General features: G+C 31.8%; 1 protein-coding gene across 8 annotated transcripts in view; it reads right to left on the bottom strand.

Annotated features, from left to right (window-relative positions):
- CPEB2 (cytoplasmic polyadenylation element binding protein 2) overlaps positions 1-24,426 on the bottom strand; it is a 66,087-nt gene that overhangs the window by 21,736 nt on the left and 19,925 nt on the right. For 4 of the 8 annotated variants that reach the window (XM_032272779.1, XM_032272796.1, XM_032272784.1 and 1 more), the window contains 2 exons: positions 14,218-14,268; positions 7,320-7,343 (listed from right to left, as the gene is read on the bottom strand). In XM_032272779.1, the coding sequence (XP_032128670.1) occupies positions 7,320-7,343; positions 14,218-14,268 (75 nt within the window). The remainder of the gene's footprint in view (positions 1-7,319; positions 7,344-14,217; positions 14,269-24,426) is intronic. The other 4 variants (XM_032272787.1, XM_032272804.1, XM_032272805.1 and 1 more) reach the window with 1 other exon arrangement.

The following is a 24,426-nucleotide window of genomic DNA, read 5'->3' as shown; positions in this document are numbered from 1 at the left end:
GACCAGACCATTTTATGTTGGGTCTTTGTTTATGCATTAAATCACATGCCATAGTTTGGGGCATGTGATTTAATACATAAAGACCCAACATAAAACATCATTAATATGTTATCATCTTGAAAAATATTGACACATGATGCAAGCCATACAAATAAAGACAATGAGAAATGTGACAGTCTGAACAGAATGGGTTGGGGACAAGAAGGAAGGGACCACATGCCTGTGAGAGTCAGGTAGCTAGCTACCTAGATGTTTGACATAAAATTTTAGTTTAGAAGATGTAACAGGAAGAAAGATGTTATTTAATATAGGAAATGAATTATTCTAAAGATTAAAATGTTGTTTAAATATAATGTTCCAAAAAATACCCATGTTCACTGAGTAACTTTGTGAATATTGCTTAACTTTTTAAATACCTCTGTTATTAGAAATAGGAATCTAGGGAAAACAAATGTCAGTATTTTTTGTCATCAACAGAAATGAAATTCTTCAACATTTAGCTCTTTTTACTTAATAAAATGAATATCAAGATCCACTAAAAATAATATTAATTGTGAATAACTGGTCAAACTTTTAAAGCTTAGACTTTAATTGAATTATTCTCTATTTTAAAAGGAGTAAGATAAACAGCATGCATACAAATTTGATTTTAAGGAATAAAATCATGAATCCAAATTCTGTATTTATTTCAGATGTACCAATACTTTGGAAAGTTTTTTTTTTTTTTTTTTTTGAGGCCGAGTTTCGCTCTTGTTACCCAGGATGGAGTGCAATGGCGCGATCTCGGCTCACCGCAACCTCCGCCTCCTGGGTTCAGGCAATTCTCCTGCCTCAGCCTCCTGAGTAGCTAGGATTACAAGCATGTGCCACCATGCCCAGCTAATTTTTTTTTTTTTTTTGTATTTTTAGTAGAGACGGCGTTTCACCATGTTGACCAGGATGGTCTCGATCTCTTGACCTCGTGATCCACCCGCCTCGGCCTCCCAAAGTGCTGGGATTACAGGCATGAGCCACCGCGCCCGGCCTGGAAAGTTTTAAACTTTAGAGTGCCCTAACACAAGTAAAAACTTAGCAGTGTCATAACTACAATAAGTATTTAAATGGCTTTCTAATAGACATTTATGTTGAGAAAAAATGTGGATCACAAATACTTAGGGTCTACATAAAAAAATAAATGCAGTGACAGAAGAAATCACACTATAAGCAATGCCAAAGAGAAAAGTGACCCCAAAATGACCCAAACTTTTTGTTTACCATAATATTACACTTAGTATTCATATAACTAAAAACATCTATAATCTATGTGTCTATCATCTATTAACAAAGTTCAGCTAAACAAAGATGTAATGAAAAGGTTAAGAACATTTCACATACTAGCCATACTAACAGGAATCTTCACTGTTGGACAATAATGACTGCTTTCTTTCAAAAAGCCATAAAAGCTACAGATTTAAATACTCATTTAAAAGAAGAGTTAACTGAGTATTTATCATCAACAAAGTAAGACTTTTTACCTTACCAATTATTCTATATTTTAAATCAATATGAGAATAAAAGGAGAACCATTAAATAAGCTATGTCTACCACTGTAGTGTACTTTTAACAGGCTTTCTAAGAATGACACCACACATACGTTTTTAGGTTCTTAACACCTCAAAGGAATAAAACTGAATGGTAATGAAATACGTTCTGTGGAATGCAGTAAAACCTATGTTTAAAGGAAAATTCATAGTTTTGAAAGCATGTTAAAAAACAAGACATGCTTAAATCATCTTGTTTCTACCACAAAAAGCTAGAAAAATAGCAAATAAAATACAAAGAAAATAGAGTGAAGGAAATAAATTAATAAAAAGGACACGTCAATCAACACAGAACTTACAAACATCAAATGAACTAGACTTTTTAAGAAGAAAAAAATGCTAATTTTATACAAACTCTTTCAGAGAATAAAGAAAGAGGAAGTACTTCTCAACTTTTTTTTTCACAACTCCAATACTAAAATCTGACAAAAACATTATAAGGAAACGAGACCCCAATATCCCTCATGAACACATACGTAAAAATCCTAAAAACTATATTGGCAGAATGAATACAGAAGTAGATAAAAATGAAAAACAGATCATGAGTAAGTGGGGTTCACCCTAGGAATATTAAGATTAATTTGTCATTTTAAAATCAATTACTGTTAATTGTACCATATAAACAGACCAAAATAAAAATACCATAAAATCATTTCCATAAATGTAGAAAATGCATCTGATAAAATTCAACAGCTATTCATAATTAAAAAAAGAAAAACTCCCAGAAAACTAGGAGTAGGAATGAATTTCCTTAATCCGATAAAGAGCATTTAAAAAAAAGTGAGAGAGAGTGAAGGTCTTTAATAATAAATTATCAAATGCTTTCTCTTGAAAGTTTGGAAGGATGTTCACTCTATTTCTACTCAGCATTGTGCTACTGGAGGTATAACTAGTCAAAGAACATGAGAAAAATAAGTTAAAGTCATGAATACTGGCAAAGAAAAATAAAACTATTTTCTATAGGCATAATTGTACATGTAAAATGCCAAGAAATCAAACTAGTAGAAATAATGTATTTGTCTAGGGAACAAATGCATAGCCAATTTACAAAAACCAATTTATTTCTAAATGCTAGTAATAAACTGGGAAAAATTTTAAATATCATATTCAAATCTCATCAAAACCCACCAAATACCTACAAATAAACTTAATAAAAGATATGCAAGGCTTTTATGCTGAAAATGACAAAAAATTGCTGTGGAATGTGTTAAAAGAATAAAATAAAACAGGTTATGTGTAAATTCTTTCCAAATTATCCAATCTATAGATTGGACACAATCCATTCAAAATCTCAGCACATTGTCTTCTAGAAATTCACAAGTCAGTTCTAAAATTTATGATAAATCCAAGGACTAGGAACAATCAAGGACAGCACACAAAACACCAAAATTAGAGGATTTACTCTACCAAGTTTCAAGCCTTACTAACTAGTTAGCTAGTTATTGAGACTGTAAAACTGATATTGGAGTAGAAAGATAAATGTAACATAATAGAGTCTAGAAATGGGCCTATACATATACAGTCACTTGATGTTTTTCAAAGGTACCAACGCAGTTCAGTGTAGAAAAGTAAATCTTTTCAATAAACGGATTTCTAGTTGAGGGGGAAAAATAACTTTGATCCCTATATCACATGATACTGAAAAAAAAAAAATCCAAGAAGGATTACAGGCTTAAATGTAAAAGTTAAAACAACAAAACTAGAATTTCTTCATAACCTTGGGGTATTGATAATTTCTTGGGAGGTTATAGGTGATTACTAACTCTGACACTGGAGGTTACGCTAATGTTACCAAACATTAATTTAAAAAACTATCAAAAAAACAGAAGTATATTTCAGATTGATCTCTTTTCAGCATTATATGTTTGATCAAATAGACTCAGATATGCTTCTGCAAAGAACTGAGAAAGGCACAAGGTACACTAACGGCTTAAAAATATTTTTCCAGTAGGTTTGTAACCATCTTATAAAGGATAAAGAAGATATTTTACTTAAAAATTTATAATTTATCACCTTATATGTCTTTACAAATTTTATTTAATTTCTAGATATATTTACTTTAAAATTCGGTTTACTAAAATTTGTTTCTATAAAAATTAATATGGCTGTGTATAGGTGTACAGCAGGTACAGTCAGTCTCTTAAAGGTTAGGGAAGGGAGGTCAGCACATTTTTTTCTATAAAGGGTCATTAGTAAACATTAATATTTTATTTACATTTTAAAGGCTAGACATTTTCTGTTAGAACTACTCAACTGTGCTATCATTGTAGTTCCAAAGCAGCCGGACCAAAGTCAATGAGTAAATACTGGCTACATTTCAATAAAACTTTGTTTACAAAAATAGAAATCTTGGCCTGTGGGCCATGGTTTGCTGACCCCTGCTCTAGTGTCACCCCTGTTTTTTTCATGCTTCAGAGATCTTGCCCACTGTCTCACAAATATTGAAAGTATTTATCAAGGATTTCAGCCTTGATTTAATCATAAAGGATCTGGCAGTGATGATATTAGGGAGTGTACAATTAATCTGGATACTTACAAGATTGTTGCAAATCAAAAATCCTGGGTCAACTTTAAAGCAGAATATAGCATACCATATTATTACTAATTCCTTATTTATTATAGCACATAAGTTTGAATGGCTATACACTAGGAATAAATCGAACTTCTCTAATTAAACTTCCATCATTTGTCTCCCTTTAAAATTATTTCTCCTATCTTCTTGTCTCATACGTAATCTACTAACTCAAACTTTGGGTTTACTTGCTTAAAAGGATTGCCTCCTGAGGCTTTGTACCATTAACTAAAATAGGTTTTTATTTCTATTACTAAAAATATTCTACATATTTTTATTCCTTTGGAACACAGTAGCCCTTTAATCCTTTATTAAAGGAACTGACTGTGCTATAGAAATAGGTTAAGTTGAAAGGATAGAAAGAACTTAAGTTACACTTCACACCTCCCTTCAATCCCAGACAAAAATGTTCAATCTCAGAATGGAGCAGAAGAAACAATGAATAAAAAATAAATACAAATGACATGCAGTTTTCCACATACTAACGTCAGCTCCCCATGTGAACACTTCTCCTTCCTAATGTTGCCCATCCTGTAGGCAACTACAGAGTAGAACTCTTTATGGCTCCCAGGGGATAGAAATACGCAGTAGAGGCAGTAGGTTTCAAATAAAAAGCAGGGAAATAAATCTCTGCTTTTTGTTTACTACTAGTATAATTACATTTTGATTATTCCTAAAGTGTATTTCATAAAATAATATCTAGAGCTAGCTTGATTTAAAGTTCTTATTGACATCATTAAGAAATTCAAGTACATCAAGTCATTTTCATAGTAACTTGGTTTGACTGCAGTCAAGTGAGAAATCTTTTCAATGCAAACAGTTTCTTTATGCCTGGGCTGAAAGAAGAAAAACAGTTCTTCCTAAACAGGACTACAAAAGTCAAAGTCAGGATGTCCTGTGAAAATAACTGTTCACTCATCATTGCACTGGTAAAAGGGCCATAACTCATTTTTAGCAAAAATTATATTAACTCAGTGTGACACACCCCACATGAACAGAAGATAAGCAATTCATTTTTAACAAATAATGACTTAATGCAGTTTATTTGATGGATCAAATCTAAAACATGAGGCCATAAAAGGGGGTCTTTGGTGGTTAAAAGGTTATCAGTCTGAGGTTTATTGTATCTAGCATGGAATAGGAAAAAAATAGTTAACAAAAAAAAAAAAAAAAAAAAAAAAAAAAAAAAAAAAAACCAGGTGACTAGCCCATTTCTGATTTATTCCTTTGGTATGCAGGTTAAAAAAAAAAAAAATTCATTACTTACCGCTTCAGCGTACTTTAAAATTCAGATAAAATCTCTCAGTAGTTATTTCTAATGGGTATGCTTTTCACATGATTCTCACAATGAAAATTTTAAAAGATGACTACTACTTTTCATAGAAGACCAACTAAACATTTACTAAGGTCATATAATCTGAGATGAAAATTTGGGCATTCACTCCCCCTTATGCTAAGCCAAATTGTGTGCCAACCATCAGTTCTGTCCTAACAGAAGCTTTTATCAGAAATCTTAAAACCATGTTGAGAGTCTTCCTTATTCCAATACAGGAAGGCAGTTCTGAAGCTGAATAATTCGTTATGCCTTCTAGGGGATAGAGATATATAGGAATGACAGTAGATGCCTATACAAAAGCAGGGAAAAATTTTTTTGCTTTTTTTAAATATCATAATCATAATCTACAATTATTGAACTGAGATGAAGACAAATAAGATGACTTTCTGATACCTGATTCCTAAGAACTTCTTAGATCATGATATTTACATGAGAATATAACAAATTAGACTAAACATAAGTCACAACAGTTAAAAGGTGAAAAATATGTAACAAGGCAAAAATTCTGAATTGCTCTACAGTTTCAAAATACCTAAAAATCACAGATTGGTAAGTGAGCTTTGTTTCAGAGAACTGAAGGTCCATTATTAAAGTTGAATAGTGAAAGAAGCTAGTCCATAGATTTGAAAACAGGTACTAAACTTCTAAACTTTCTCCCCCTTCTCAGCTTAAGTCTTTAGAAAAGTTGTTCAGCTTCAACTTTCTAAGTCTTGAGTGTCTGTCTCCTTTTGGTTAGAAAACTGAAGAACCAAAAGATTCAGTCAAGCATTTGAAGAAACCATATTAAAAAATTAAGTTAAATTCAGATAATCTGAAATATAAAATTGGAACCACTTAAGAATATAAAATACTAGTTTTGGTTGTCAGTGGTGGCAAATAATTTTGCTTGTTTAAAAAGTATACACATTCATGACTAGTTGAAAAGAAATTATAGAAGTGATCAAAGGGCACTATTATTACTGTCTATCCTCCATGGCTTAAGGGAGATATTTAGAGGTCAAAGAAAACCCTTTTTATTCAGTGTGGCATTTGCAATAAACCTAACAATATAAACATCATGATTATTGCTCATTTAGAGAATAATCTAGTAGCATACTTTTTTTCCTCTCATCCCGTCTATTTGTCCACACATGGAAATGGGAGAAGCAAAGTTTTAGCTAAAGAAAATGTCAGCCACTTTCCTAGGAAGTTCAATAATAGTCTTGCATCACATAGTCCTCTTTCCTTAGGATACCACACAAGAACTCTGTGGGGAATACTTTTGTGGGGGAGGGAAAGGAAAAAAGAAAGGGGAGAAGGTATGTGTTTGTGTGTGTGTATTAGAAAGAAAGAAAAAGAAGGGGTTATGTTCTTAGAAAACAGAAATATAAGCAACATGATTTCTATAAATTAATAATCTATTTGGTATGTGCCACTTTCACCTGGGTCAACATAAAACTAACAATCTAGAGTTGTAAATTATTTATCATAAATATGACAATCAGTTATACATTTAGAGAGTAGAAAAATTACACTTCATGCTACCTTCACTAATATTAAACATATTTAAGCAGACATCGTTATTTTAAAAGATACAGAAATAACTTTAAAAACTAGAGTTAAATCTCGACAGTTTAAAAAGGGAAAATTTATTAAATAACAACAGTTAGTACGAAAATACAGTTCAAAAGTTAAGAAATTTAAAATTAAACATTTTGGCAAGTGCTCATATCAAAATACAATTCTGTGAGTTTTCAGACATTGCATGAAAAATCTAGAGTAATTAATTATAACATTGATCAGTAAACCCAATTAGAAAAAAATTATACCATAGCAAACGGAAATGAATTACCTCGTCTTCGCCCATAACTCCTTGCTGCATGTAAACAAAGGACAAATTGTAAAATGTCAGAACTAAAAATAAGCCCACATATACAAATATTTCTGATAAGAAAAGCTATGTGGGCTTCTGGAAATTAGTGCTACTTTGTTTTAAGGGCAATGACAATGTCACTATATAACATTTGCATGTTTTACCATTCTACAAAGCACTTTTATTTATAGGTAAATATATATCATCTGAATCATATAAAACTCTGAAATTAACAAGAAATACACAATTTATTATCATTTGTGTTAAAATTCACAAGTATTTGTTTCATCTAATCAGAAATATGCAACGCTTTACAGTTAAATAGCATCCCAAATAATTTTGTCAATGCATGGAAACAATTTGAATTAAATGCTCATTTTTTCAAAGAGTGGTATGGCATATATAGGCCAATAAATAGCTATTCAGATCCAATTCACATTATACCAAGCCCTGCATGGAAGTAGTGGAAGATATAGATGAATGAGAAGATATACCACTATTAAATTGATACTCTGAAGTCTATACAGATCAGACAGGATTTCAGAAATCAATCCATGTTCAAACTTGTTTAGAGAAGTTACTATAGCTAATAATGCTTTCTATCCTTTTAATATATGTTATAACAGCTATCTATTAATTGTTTATATGTCTACCTATGGGGTAAGAGGGATTCAGATACTATCGACATCATCATAGAATAGTACATATGGTAAATAACATAAAAGTATAAAGGCATTTCTATCTATGTTACTTGCAGTGGACATAATTTCTATGGAAAAAAATGACTAATTTCTTTTTCATAAGAAACTCCCAGTTTGATAAAATCCACAAATTGTTTTAAAAGAACTTCTCCCCACAAATTTACATACACAATGAGTATTTTTACCCTGAAATTAATATATGAAGCCAAGGCACTAAGCCAAGAAAAAAAAAAAAAAAAGATTGTTAAAAAATTAAGTTTATGTTCACAGATTTTTTTCATTCCTGGAAAAAAATTCAATATTGAATAAATCTGAAATAAAACCATGTGATGAAAGTTGTCAGAAATATCTACCTTAAAAATATAAAACTTAAAGATCAAAAGAAAACATTTCACATTATGAAATATACTCTTTCATTTTATACTAATGCTTCACTACAAGTAAGTGTGTGTATAACACATTAGTTCCTCTTTAATAAAAAGTAAGAAAAATAAACTTGTCAACTCTTAGTCATTTAAATTCTAAGAAATAAGTCAATAAAAGGCTTGTATCAGAACCTTTCTATATAAAACTAACTTCATTTGCATCTCTGTCATTCTATTGTGTTTATTTAGCTATATAATCTGCTGCACACTTAACCTATCCTTGAGCTCCAATTACTTCAAAGTCTGGCAGATTTATTTCATAGCTTACCTGACCTATACATTATTCCTCTGTCCTCAGATAGGAGTGAAAGTAGCACTTAGAATTTTGTTGTCTAGGTCTTCTAAACATAAAAGTCTTTATGAAGCTCTAAGTGATGAGAGATCAACTGTGAACAAATCAGACTGATAGAAGAAATTTTAATAGAGTGATCAAAAATAGACTACAGGGCCACATGTGGTCACATCCATAATCCCAGGACTTTGGGAGGCCAAGGCAGGTGGATCACCTGAGGTCAGGAGTTTGAGATCAGCCTGATCAATATGGTGAAACCCCGTCTCTACTAAAAATAAAAAAATTAGCCGGGTGTGGTGATGGGTGCCTGTAGTCCCAGCTACTCAGGAGGCTGAGACAGGAGAATTGCCTGAACCTAGGAGGCAGAGGTGGTAGGGAGCTGAGATCGCACCATTGCACTCTGGCCTGGGTGACAGAATGAGACTCCGTATCAAAATAAAAGAATAGACTACAGAAGAGTGTACAGTTGTATTAAGCCTAGAAATGGTCAATAGTTCCCAAAACATTTCACAGAATGAGTCAGTTGGGCTTCCTGCTTATCCCTGGGCATAGCCTAATGGTATTAATCCAGCACAAATTTTCTTTGCAGAATTTCATTCATAGGTGTAGAGAGTTGAAGATTTATAAAGCCAATAAAAATAGTTTCATCAAATTTAAAGTCGAATGATGAATTATGAAGTCATAATGTGGCATTTAATTCCTGACCTATTGAGAAAATTAATGATATCATACTCAGTTTATATTCTTAGCTGAGGCTACTCAATACTAAAATGGTAAAAATATGTATAAATTTCATAGCTTCTTAAGTTTCATTTCATTCCTTGGCTTGAACATAATCATTTAGAAAATTTCTTCAACTGTCTCATACCTGAGGAATTTTAGAATCCTATAAAGAGCTATTCTACTTATTTTCTGGACAACTCTCAGATTCCAAGTATCTACATTACCAAAAATAGAACTGACTACAAATGAAGCTAAACCATGTGAAATATTTCCTGTTCCCTGTTATGGAAATAACTAATCTGCCACTATCACACTAAACAATGGTGTGTGTATTCACTTTCCTACCCATGTTTCTATGTGAATTTCTGGAGTACGTTCCATTGTAACTCTTAATCAGAATTATCAGAAAAATCTACCTATTAAGAAAAAAACTGTGAGTTATATTTTTAAAAAGACATTTTAAAACGCTATGTCCTTCAAACTCATTTAGAATGTGATTTCTTAAAAGGAACAATTTCTTGTATAAAAATAAAGAAGGCTTATGAAGCGTTATAAAAATAACCTCATTTGTACAAAAATGAGGAGCTGGCTATTTAATATATATTACTGAGGCAAGTATGTACTTATTTATTTAAAGATAATAAGAAGGCTTTGAGAAAAGCCTGAAGACAAGTGGCTTTACAGTTTTGGTTCTGGTTTCCAAATCACCTTATTAAGGTTCTAATCCACAGCTACAAAACACAAAAACAGGATGATTCTAACATTCCGACTAGGGACTTTGTAGGGTTGTATGTACTGGCTCTCAGCTACAGTTGTAGTAACTGAATTACTTCAGCTAGAGGAAGGGATAGGCAAACACACCAAATCAGCTAGAAATACAGGTTAAAGTTCTCTTGTGAGGAAACTAAAGACATTTTTATTTTTTCAACTTGAAAAAGCCAAAACTAAGGAGAAAAATATGCTTCTAAATCATAATCCTTTTCAATACCCAAAAGAAAGTTTATCTCCTCCACTCACTCCATCAGCATAAAAAAAAAGAACAGATGGTTACCCCAGTTTCCTATTTTTACGACTCAATAGATATATTTAGAGCATCTGCCTTCAGAAGTACAATTACTGAGTTAATTTTCTTAATTAAAAGATACACATAACTTTTTTCCTCTCAAAAGGTACAGTAAGCTCTTTATCACATACATAGCTGTATGTGGGTTATCACAGCAAATTTACGTTTGTAACTAGCTTGCTAATACCAATCCCACTCCTCCTCCTGGCCACCAATGCTTCTGCTATTTGTTTCTCTTTTGAAAAAAAACATGTACTAATAAAAATGTAAGCTATTTTCCTTGAGAAAGTGGTAAAGGAAGTGTAATTCAAATATTAATACAAATACTTGAATGATACAGCATTTTGTATTGCTCTTTGCTTCTATTGTAAGCAGTTTTTTTTTTTAAACTGATAATAAAAAGTGTTTAGGATTTATACATTTAGAAATATAAACATACATCTTTCATTCTAACTTCTGAAGTACTTCACTTCTGGTTTTAATACAATCTACACAATTTTATATAATGTCATTTCCCTAAAGTGCTTCTGGATGCTAAATACAGACTCTTCGACAAACTTGAATTCTTCAATAGTGACAGTCTCCAGCAGTCAATTCAATTTATATAGTATTTTTTTATTGTTTAAATTAAAAATACCTCTACAACCTCATGAAATATACAGGTATTTATTGTATTACACCTTTTTAAAAAATATATATGTGTGTGTGTGTGTGTGTGTGTGTGTGTATCTGAGTTAACAGACGTTTAGAGTTAAGGATTTGCCAGAGGCACTCCATAGTGTTACTGAGTTTGATCAACTCCCTGGTTTTTATCCCATTTCTCTTTCTTTCCCACTTAAAGGAATATTTAAAAGATAAACCGTAACTGTTAACTATTAGAGGTAGAATCATACAATCCTTACAGATATGTTTACAGATATATTTCCCATATTGGCTTAACAATTGTAACAGTATGTTTTGGTAAAGAAACTAAAGCCTAGAATCACTGTCAGCTTTCTGTCAGTTCTGTATTTTCTAAGGAATGTTCTTTAATTGCAACAGTTATACATTTATTTTAGTGTGTATTTGTGTACAACAAAAGTCATCTTGAGTACTCTGGGGAGCTACAGCATCAAACTTTAGGAAACACTGCCTTAGAGAGTTATTTCACCTTTTTTGAGAGGTTTTTTTTTTTTAGAGTAATTTTACTAAATTTTGTCCCAAGATAGTTTCTAACAAATAGTTCTGGTTTGTCTTTCTGCAACAACATAAAATAGAGCCATCATTGTTAGCTACTTATAATAGACTTAGAATAGTTTAAAACATCAGTTATATTTTCTCTTAATTTTATATTCTTCAACACAGACATATCCAACTTCATGTATTTATAGGACATGATTTTTACTCTTTCAAATCAAGTTTTGTCACTGTTCACCATTACCCACTACTTAGCTAACACTTACTTTCAGAAACTGCTCTAAATACTTTACGTGAATAAATTCACTCACTTCTCAGAACAGTCGCCCAGAGTCAGGCAGTACGCTAATCTCTGTTTTAGACATAAACAAACTGAGGCAAAGTGAAGTTAGGTAAGCTGTTCAAGGTTACACAGATAGAAAAAGCCAGCCTGGGTTTAAACTCAGATAATCTGGCTTCAGAATCTACGTAAGTAACCACTATGAGCTAGCTACTGTTACACCACTACAAAAAAAAAAAAAAAAGGGTTGATGCAAAATTTATTACTAAACAATGATTTTTAAAGTTAATAATATTAGCTCTGCCTGTCCATTAAGTAATACAACTTAATCAAATGCCTAAAAGTGAGTTAAATGTAATATACTTACAAAAAACTTTAATAATTCAAAAAGTAGGTCTATGTACTATGAGATACAACAATTTCTTTAATCAGTTAATAACAGTTAATAAATAGTACAAGTATACTAATATCACTTAATTCTCACATTTCCCAAGGAGACAATATGCTAAGAATATACCTGAATTACATGCAGTTAAAAATAGCTCAAGAAAAATATCCCCTTACCTTTTAGTATCCTTCTTTGCCTAGTTCTCTCGTCAATAACCTTGGTGTCTACTAAAATTATTTAAATCCTTAATATTCAGGACTTCTTTAACCCACAAATATTCCCAATTATGTGATTCTTGCTTCACTCTCAACCAATGATCCGAAAGGAGTTTAAAAAATTTTTCTTTGGATCAAATTGTTTCTTTTCCTTATGAAACACATTCCATGTCCGAGTTTCATTATCTTTTTCTCCCAGCTAGTACCTTGCCAGAAAAAGTTCACAATCTCCAGGCTGGCTCCCTGTACTGAGTATGCATTGTGGCCCCAAATGACAGACTACTAAGAGTACTCACATAATACACAAAGCAGATTTGTCCACAAGATGCAAATCTCGCCTGAAATAAAATATTCTTCTTTCTACCATGTGATCAAACACTCTCAACCTAACATCTAGATTATTTATAAGGTCTTTTGGCAACTGACAAAAACATCAATTAATTTAATAATGTTTAGTATAACTAATAATGTAAGTTGCAAATACACTGTGGCCGCTAAGCTCTTTGCTTCCATATTACTCAGTATGGCTCCAGTAGTAACCTGACAATTCTGATCACAACCATCCTGTAAGATTCTCACTAATTAGATAACTCAGTGCTTAGGCTGGCATGTGATAGGAAACTAAACAGTGAAATGCTGAATGATTAAATCAATCACTTATCTAATGTTCTGCTTCTTCAACTTTTCTCATTAAAATCCTACTTATCCTGATCATCTCCCTACATAGTCTGGACTTTATTTTCATCTTTCTGTCGCTATAGCCTACTTAATATTAGTTCACATGGTCTAGCTTTACATGTATCTTATTTCCAGTCTTTGTTCCCCAACTTCATTGTCATCTTATTTTGACAAAACTTTAGTTGAAAGAAGAGCCAAGCCATTCCAATGATATTATGTTTTTTTAAAGTAAATATTAATACTATTTCTATTCTTTCCTCTTCCTATTTCCTTCTCCACATCCACCCTCTGACTTAAAAATACTCCTGTAAAGGATATTTTAATCCTCCATCTCTACTCCTACAATCACGATGTGCTAAGTACTGAGACTCTGAATGTCAATGTCTGTCCAACATAAAGAAAACAAACTTTAATAAAAATTTATTTATTCTTTTCCATGCTTTGGTGAACTTCACTATGTAAGGTTTCTAGTTTGAATAAGTTTAGTGTGACCACAATACTTACAGAGGCACCAGTATATTCCTTATTTAACCACAAACACAAGTGCTATACTAAGTAACAAGTTCTATGCACTTTGCAAACATCTCATTTAAATGTCACAATAATGCTGAGATTAAATTCCCATTACACATGGGGAAACTAAGGTAACAGTAATCTGCTCAAGGTCATACCTGAAACTGGAAAGGCAATATTCAAACTAGGACTGCCTCCAAGTCTGTGATCACTGAATTAAAGTCATACAGTTACAAATGACTGCTTTGCCAGCCAGAACACACTCAGATTCCTAATTCTGCCTTTTGTATGGGAATAGTTGTAACTTTACTTTTATACTCATAGAATGATTAAATTGTGTGTACGGAGAGGTTCAGAGAAACACGTATTAAGTCATCTTTATATAAATCTACTGGAAATATAAAATGTTTTTATAAAACTTACCATTTAACATCAACAGATTGTCAGTTCCTGGATGTGGATAGCTCAATCGACCTTTAAAAAGACAGGAAAGGTGAGTTTGAGGATTATGGAGCTATTTGTAAAGCAAAAACAAAAAACCAAAACAACAACAACAACAAACAAAAGCGGAATAAAGAGGAAATTATTGAGTGCAGTATATTTCTTAAGAACTAAAAAGCTAATACTCAGCTAAAAGTAAATTAACTAAAATTATTTGGGAAGTTGTAAATAAAACAAAAACAATTAACCTTACTTCCTCTATCATAAGATTACAATGTGATTTGGGAGGAAGGCCAATAGAATAAAGCTTGTTTCTAGAAATGTAAAAACAATGTATGTATCATATCTTAGTCTTGCAAATTTAATATGAAATGTGAAATTTTTAAATTTTTTCAAAGTTGTAATTTTATCTATAGATCTCATCAAAAATAAAACTTGAGAGAAATTCATATTCCTAAGTCAAAAACAACTAAAATGTTGAAATAAAAAATAAGCAGAAAAATTCATCACAACTTACCAACATGGCTTTATAAAGTCATATTTAAATAAAGAAGTTTAATGAAAACACTTTAAATATATTACAATTGTTATTGAAAGCTTTTCAAAGTTTATAAATGATTAAAAATATAAAAATAAAAATATTAAAGTTTATGAGCATAGTAGCATGGTATTTTGTCAGAGTCATTCTTCAAAAGTTTTTTATTTACTAAATGCAGAGGGACAACAGTATTACAAACTGCTGTGGAGAAGAAAAAAGGTATGCGTGAAACATTCTGTGGTTTATCCAGCATTTTTACATTGTAACACTTGTTTGATAAATGCCAACAGCAAGGATGATCATTATTTTTAGTCTGTTATAAAATACAGGACTTTTCTCAAATGCTTGAATCTCTAATAGACTATTAGAATAGTACATTAAAACCCATTTAGAGGCTGGGCATGGTGGCACATGCTTGTAGTCCCAGCTGGCTGGGAGGTAGAGAAGGAAAGATCAGTTGAGCCCAGGAGTTTGAGCCTATAGTGAGTGACTGTACCAATGCATTCCAGTCTGAGTAACAGGGAAAGATCCTGTCTCTAACAAATGAAAACTAAATAATAAAAATAAATTGAAAACTCATTTGAAAAATGCCTAAAAATTACATGTCTGGGATTGCATTTTAGTAATTTTCAGCACAATCCCTTTAAAAAAGAAAACCAGTATGATAGCACATGAGTAAAGAGTACAGATTAACTGCATCCACCTTTAACACTTCAGCAAGTCCTCTACACTTTACAGTTCCATATATAAGACAGAGATTGTCTGTTGGCTTTTGTTTTGGTTATGAAATTAAAGAGTTTGATCATCTACTAATACAACAGTAAGTGGCAGAGATAATCCAATTTTGATGCCAAACTACATAAATATATATGATAGATATACATACATATTACCTGTACATACACACACTTCACCTGAGCTCTAAGTTAATTATGGACATTGTGATTTCAGACTCAACATAGTTAAGCAAAGTAAGTGTTATCAAAAGGATTATCTACCATCTCTTATTTACTTCTGCATTTCACACAGCATGCCATGAGTTAACTAAATGACCTCTTAAATAAAGTTGTCATACTCTAAAACATACAATAAATTTGTTGTTATGACACATCAGTATGGAGTAAGAAACAGAAGCATACATACGGGAGGTAAACAATAAAGAGCCAGGAAGCGCAGTTTTCCTAAACTGGACTTCAGTAACACAGAACATTACTTTGAAGTATAATAGCTTATTTTGGAAATAAGCCTATTTCTAAACATCTTGCTGCAGATGGCCAAATTTGTAGAACAATTTCAGGGCATGAATAAATTACTGTTATTTCTGACTTAAGATAAAAACAAGTAACTCCTACAAAGTGGCAACCTTTATCACTGTTCAGCATAGTAAGTTAATTAAATCTTTGATACTGATAGTGTGTAGGATGCAGAGGATATATACAGGAGTAGGACATAGTCTCATGATGTGGTAGGGGAGATAGACACAAATATACAATTTCAACAAAATATGCTAGGTGCTAAAAGAGTTATGTATAGAATGCTATATATAAAAAAACCCACAAGAGTATGTAATCATGCCCAGGGATTAAGGCAAGACTTCCTGGAAAAGTAAATTAAGCAAAGCCTTAACATGAAGTCTAGCTCTACCTTGAAAGATCCTCAACTTTCAACTGTCACATAATTACTCTTTAATAGGTTGACTGTTCATTTATTTATCCCAACATACAAAATATTTTCACGTTGATAGTCTTTTGATATTGTGGCTCTGAATAGATTTTTAAAAGGCACTTGCAAAGAAATACATATTGCATATAAATTCTAAAATACTATACCTCGATACCTAAGAAAATCTCAATATAGGTAACAAAGTATTCCAAAATGAAATAAGCAATTTAGACTCATTTTTAAAGATATCCAATCGCCTTTCCTCTACCACAGTGAACACATTAATGTATCTTCATATATTAAGTTTTAAAGTCATATTTTACTTAGGATATTATTAAAAGTACTTTCACTGAGAACCTGCCAATTGACAGTAAGAACTAACAGCATTTGAGGCTTTACTATGAGCTAAGAGCTTTTCTACATTCTTTATAACCAATTACTTATTCCTAATAATAATCCTATGAGTTAGGTATTATTACCTTCTCATTTTAATATGAAGATTCTATGTCACAAAAAGTTAAGTAAGTTGCCCAAGGTTATACCACTGGCAGGTACCACTGGTAGTCAGCACTGGCAAAATCTGAACCTAAGCAGTTTGGCTCCATGCTCTTGATCACTACCTTAATAATTACTTTATTTTGATCACATAATATAAAGGTATATATGGTTGGTTGTAGGACAATTTTATCTCTTAAAAAAACTCATAGAATATTCTATAGTATATTTGATAATTTAAGCTTTAATATAGAAAAAAACACATTATTATTAAACTAGCTTCTCCTTATTGCTTAAAAGACCTGTGGTGCACAGACAGATAGGTGTACACTAATACCTACCTGTTCCTGTCAACAACAGGGTCACCGAAGTTTGACAGGTACAGAGCTTCCGAGAGTAAAAAACAAAAACCCAAAAAACTACACAGCCCAGCTTTCTTGCAGATAAGTGTACCCCTGAATGTAAGATCTGGCCAATGGGATAAAAAGTGAAAGTAGTATGTGCAATTTCTGGGAAATACAGTATTCTTAAAAGGAAAGACCCTCCTTTCCTCTTTCTTGCTTGCTAAAATGCTGATGTGATAGCTAAAGTGAAGAAGCCATATTAGACTATGAGGCAGAAACTGTGTTTTCAGAATAGAAAAATGAGATAAAAAGGAGCTTCAATCCATGAAAATCACCATATTACTCTAAGAGCGTTAATGTTTCTGGTAAAGGAAACAAACTTGTTATTCAAGACACTTAGGAGCTTTCTCTTGTCCTGAAAGAACCTAAGCTTACAAATAAGGTCCTCCAGTAATAAACTTGGGCAAATTAAATTTTTGGTAACCAGGTAACGGCTTTTTATTGTGAAAATATGATAAAGTATAATTTCGTAATGGTTAAATATATATACAAATAATGGGTATACACTAGCTCTTGGCACTGGTCCTTTTACATTAAGATACTATGTAATTTAAAATAGTAATTTAAAAAAATATATGTATTTTTAGGTGTCAATGAATAACTAGAGGATCTATTGTATCTTAAAAACTGTCTTATTTGTCTATTATGATTTCAAATAGTAATTTGTATATAACATATATAGTCAGCCCTCTGTATCTGGGGCCCTCTGTATCATGGGATTCAACCAACAAATTATATTGAAAATATAATTCCTGACCAAAAATATTCAGGAAAAAAATTTCCAAAATGTTCCAGAAAGCAAAACTTGATTTTGATGTGCGCCAAGTATGACACAACATTGAATCCACAGAAATGTGATGTTTAGGCACTGTTTCAGGTATAATAAGTAATCTAGAGATGATTTAAAGTATACAAGACGATGTGCGTAGGTTACATGCAACTACAACATCATTTTATATGAGGGACTCCAGCATTGACAGTCTTGGTATCCCCAGGAAGTCCTGGATGGAACCAGTCTCAATGGATACCAAGTGACAACTGTATAAAAAAGCCTTAGCTCATGTTAGCCACTTTATTATCTGAGCAACTAAAAATACTAAGAAACATGCCAACTGTATACAACTCATCACTTGTTTAGACAAATTACCAGATTACATTTAGAACAAATATCTGGTCCCAGATCCTTTACCATTTTTGCTACACTGACTTCTTTGCTGTACCTCAAACATGCCAAGTAATCCCGTTTCAGGATCTTCCTACTTCCTTTTTCTACTTGAAATATATCTGTCCAGATATGACCAAAGCTTGCACCCCTCACTCCACTCAGGTCTTGAAGAGATGGCATGACAGATTATGCTATCTACAATAGCAGCTTCTTTCTTTCTGTATCCCCTTGATAGTATATTTTTTTTTCTGGATAGTACTGATTATTATATATTATTTTCTGTCTCTATACTTCTTTAAAATAGAAGATCCATGAAAGCAGTAACTTAGTCTCTTTTATTCTCTAGCATCTAAACAAAACCTAGCATGTAACAGGCTCTCAAATATTTGTTGAATGGATAAATGAAATATTTCATTCCACTATGTGAACTATGGACTGAATTAAAACCACAAATACCTTAATATGTGTTTGCATGTGTGGCATGAGAGGGATATTCTCTAAGAAAATGAAAAAAAAAAATCACAGAACAAGACTTTTGTTCAGCTTATTTCTAAATCTCTTACATATTAGAAGTTGTGGAGAGAGATACTACAAAGGTCCTGCTTGTTGCTCTTTGCCAAGGTAATTTTTTTCCCTTCTCCACAACTATTTTTTTCTTTAATAAATTACCACAAGAAACGAACTCCAAACCCCTAATATTGAGTTAATGATGTTAACTCTTCAGTGATGAGAAAATAGCTAAAGAACAATGGCATGTGTTCTGCCAACTGTTTTTAAAACAAAAATAAACATTTAATTCACATTAGAGTCATAAAGGGCTTAGGTTACTATTAACAACAGATCAAAAGGGAGACAACAGTATGCTGCAGTGATTAAATGCGCAAACTCAAGAGCTACCAAGTTCTACCACTTACTAGCAGTTGAAACTCAATTATTAAGAATAAGCCACAGTCATCCAACTGTAAAATAAGGATAAACATCTACCTCTTAGTCATGCAAATTAAATGAGTTAATACATATATGTAGAGTCCTCAAGAACAATGCTCTTAGTCATGCAAATTAAATGAGTTAATACATATATGTAGAGTCCTCAAGAACAATGCTTAGCTGTATCAAGTACTCAATAAATGGTATGTATGGTATGTTATATACTATATATGTATGTTAAACATACAATACACACATATCCTTAATAGAAGACATCTAATACTTCTTAAGTGATTTATATAAAGCACTGCTCCCATTCATTTGATAGACTCTTCCAGTATTTTTTTTTTTTATAATCTACGTTTTACCTTTACTTCCAAATCCAATTAGGAAAAAAAGGTTCATGTGAAGTCTGGTAAAATCCACTTAGAATGTGGTCATTACCAACCTTGAATAACTCCAATCTCTGCTCAGATCCAAGGGGCAGGACAGTCATTCCTGACCATACTCCCAAATTTCAATGCATGCCTCATAAAAGCCTAAGAATAAGATCATACAAACGTAGAAAAGACCCTTAGATCCAAAGTACCAGATCCCAAGAGAGCAACAGAATCATTCCTTACCTACATCTAATAAAAGCCATCAATCTATTTTAGATTCAATTGAAATTAATCTAGTTAACTCATTCAAATCAAAATCCTACCACAAATTTTTTGACCTAATCATATTTTAAGACTTTTATCCAATTAATACTAGAAAATTTACCAAGAAACATCAAAGAACATAGAATACCAAAAAGTTTTGATTCAAGAAAAGTGTAATCACAAAAGACAACAATAATAAAAGATAAAACTTGTCATTAATCATTTAGCAAGATAATGTATTATCATACACCTTTACGATAAAAGTTATACTAATTAAGATACATGTAACTAATATTAAAGTCAAGTTGAGTTAATGGTTGTAAAATTTTTCACTGTCAAAAGGTTTTTAGACAAAAATAATGCTGATAACCAATAAGAATAGCAAATAGGCAACAAATATTGCCAGTGGAAGTGGTATAAAGCAAACATAAGTTGGTAATATATGTTTACAGCCTCAGCAACACACATATGAAGTTTGTGCTATGGAAAAAAAAAAGAGAAAGCTAACTCAATTTTATTAAAAAATTTGAAATATCTAAATGTTCAACTATACAAGAATGGTTATACAAACTATTTTACATGTATAGATACAATATACAATGATTCTTTAAAGTTCTAAATCAATATTTTGAAGAATATGAATTATGAGAAAATGTTTAATCATTCAACCAATAATTTACTGAGCCCCTCCTATTAGTGTGACATTATGATAGATGCTGATTTAAGGTAAAGCAAAAACACATGTGGGCATTGCTTCCATGATACAGTCTTATGTGAAAGATATATATTAAAAAAAAAAAAGAACAAAGGGTTGAATCTAAAATAAATACGAAAGGTGCTCTGATTAAAAAGAATCTTGATTCTCTATAAATTCTTAACACTAAAGTAATTTATCCTTGATAGGGGTGCCAAAGAATGTTTATGATGAGGTAGAAGTTGACTAGATTATAGAGACTTCCAACTGAACATGAAGGACTGAATACATGTGTTCACCTCTGTTGCTTTCTGAAACCCCCGATGTGACAGTTAAAAAGATTTTAGGCTGGGCGCAGTGGCTCACACCTGTAATCCCAGCACTTTGGGAGGCCAAGGCGGGCAGATCACCTGAAGTCAGGAGTTCAAGACCAGCCGGACCAACATGGAGAAATCCCATCTCTGCTAAAAATACAGAATTAGCCGGGCATGATGGCATATGACTATAATACCAGCTGCTTGGGAGGCTGAGGCAGGAGAATCGCTTGAACCTGGGAGGCAGAGGTTGTAGTGAGCGGAGATCGCACCAATGTACTCTAGCCTGGGCAATTAGAGCAAGCCTCCATCTCACCAAAATAAATAAATAAATAAATAAATAAAAAGGCAGATATTAAAGAGGCATAGCACCATTAGGATAAAGAGACTGGAATGGGATAATAAAACAACCAAGTCTTCAAATTTCTGGGAACTATAAATGTGAATGGTTGAATGGTAACCAACTTTGAAGACTAGAAATCACTGAAAACACAACCTAAGCCAGTGTATATGGGGAATGCCATCAAGTAACACTCCATTTACTGTAGTACACACCTGGACAGGTTCAGAAATCAGAAGCTCTGGTTATAACTGTGTGTAAGAAAACAGGAAAGTTTAAGATTGCAAGTGAGTTTTTAAAAGAACCCTCCGGAATCTAAGAAGGCTAGCAATTTGGCCTACAGCTCATAAGCAGAAGGCTGGAAGACCCCCATCCACGATCATTTCCCAGAACAAAAGAAAAGACCTAGATACAAGGCATGGTGAGGGTCTCACCTGATTAACTTATTGCAATCATTACTAGTTGATAATTCCAACTATATACATTGAGCTTACAATATCCATTTTTTGTGTCTTATTTTTAATATGAACAGACAATAAAGGATCATAAAATATTTGGTGAACATCTCTAATGTGAGAGAAAATGAGAACACAACCAAATAAAAAAGAAGAACTTAGAAGAAGCACAGAAATGTAAGGAACTGGAAAAATAATCTTCAAACACTATAGTAGCCTCCAGAACAATGAGATGAAACAAGAAGAAGACATAATTGGAAAGTTCTGAGAAGTTTTGTTAAAAAGAGTTTTAAAAATTAGTCAGCAGAAGATTATAAAATAAAAAACTCAATAGAAGATTTGAAAAATAAACATAAGCTCTTCAAATGCAAAACAAGAGACAAAACAACGGAAAACAGAAAAGAAAAACAGAGGATGAATATACAAGGCTTAACAACTGAGGAACAAGAACTCCAAAAAGAGGTAATATTAAAAAATGGGAAGAAATTGTCAAGGAAATAATATTGCAAACTTTCAAGAACTGAAGATATAAACCTCTGAATTAAAATGGTCTAATAAAGATACAGCTTAATAAACTAAAAAATGAAGGTAGGAAGGAGGGTATGTATTCACATGCACACTCTGAGATACACATTTCATTATTACAAAATTGCAGAACCACGGGCATGAAAAGATCCTAAAAGCTTCTAGAAAGAAAACCAACAACAAAAAAGTAAGAAATCAAGGCAATCATACAAATGAACAGAATTCAGAATAATGCCACACTTAAAGCAATACTGAAGGTTAAGACTCTGAATCAATACCTTCGATATTCTAAATTGCTAATATTTAATTCCATAGTGGCCTATCATATAGGTAGAAGAATTATGTTTTCAGACATATAGGGTCTCAAAATTTATGTCCCAACAGCAGGAAGGTAATACAGGTCCAACAAATAAAGAAAAACAAAGGCTAAGTCAGTAAAGAAAGGACATGGAGATTAGGACATGGATTCCACAGAAAAAAAGAAATGCCTAGGATTATGGAAGTCCCAAAATGACTGCTTTATAGGGCTACAAGAATGAAAAAAAAAACAATCTGGATGACAATTTCATACGTTTATATGTATTGAAAAGATCTTTATAGTCTATGGATAAATTCTGAGATGAATTAATAATTAATACTTAGAAAACTAAGCAAATAAACCAAAAAAGACAATGATTAATTTCAGGTAAAAGAAAATTTTATAAAACAGAAAGTTTTATATTATAGTACAAAACATACAAGGTTCATCTATGAATATTATTTTCATTTTCTCAGTAATACAATCCCTGATTTATACAAAAATGGTCTCATCATTTTGGAGGACAGACTAGGGGAAACATTGAAAGATATTTAAGTCATATTAGGGTATCAACACATAATACCTAAAATGTAGAAAATATAGAAGCACAAGCATATTATTTACAAATAAGTACATAAAGAATCAGTTAAAAAAAAAAAAAAAAGAGCTCACAGTGGCTACCACTAAGGAGCAGGAATCTAAAGTAGACAGACAAGGAAGAGGAAGGAGGTTTCTATTTTGTTGTTGTTGTTATATAAGACTTGCAAAACTAGTTGACTTTCAAAACTATGTACATATATTTTTTAAAATTTTTTAAAAAGTTAACCAGGTTGGATGAAAGGCAAAGATTTAATTACTGGAAATATTTTAAATTTATAGAGAATAAAAAGATTAGAAAAATTAAACAACAAAATACCAATTATAGTTATTTTAGTTTGTGGGAAAAGTGATAATTTTAAAACTTGTTTCTCCTAGTGTTTCCAAATTTTCTTTAATAAATACTATTTTTGGTAACAGGAAAACAAACACTTTAAAAAGGATAAAATGCTATTATTACGGAGAAAAAACCTTCAGAAGAGACTCTTGGATCTATCTTCAAATACTATAAGCAGTTAAAATTCATAGGTCTAATTATCCCAATTACTTGCTTTTATCACTGCAAGTTACATATAGGAAACATTCTTTTGTTGTTCTATTTTCCATTTAAAACAAATGATATAAATATTTTTCAAATCATACAAAAGATGCTTTGTAGTGAGTTACAGGATTGCAGTAAGGACATATATATTCTAAATAAATAAATGTGATTTTAACAAAATTCATTGTAGTTTCTGTCCAACAGGTTTTAGCATTTAAGAAAGAAATTTCAGTCTGTCATAAATCATTTACCTAAATATTCAAAGATGCTTAGAAGAAATAAAAGTCAAGTATGTTTTTTAATGTAATAACAGTTTGTAATAAAGACAACTACATAAAAATAAATAAAAACAAAACTTATCTCTATCCACGATGCCATATTTCAAATAAGTTTTTTAAAACAAAAACTTTCACAACCAAATTATTATGATTTCCTTGTCAATCTACAGATATTCTCAAGGACCAGTTAAATTCATAAATCGTACTTTCACTAAGATGAACAATTCTGAGCAGTGGAAAAGTAAAGTATCAAGATCCCATGTAGATTATGAGAGTAACCACCTCGTGAAGTCAGAATATGTTTAATAAAATAT

Source organism: Sapajus apella, unplaced genomic scaffold (genome assembly GCF_009761245.1).
Source record: "Sapajus apella isolate SASKATOON/1434 unplaced genomic scaffold, GSC_monkey_1.0 scaffold5, whole genome shotgun sequence".
Classification (NCBI taxonomy): Eukaryota; Metazoa; Chordata; class Mammalia; order Primates; family Cebidae; genus Sapajus; species Sapajus apella.
This window is presented reverse-complemented; position numbering and strand designations above follow the sequence as displayed.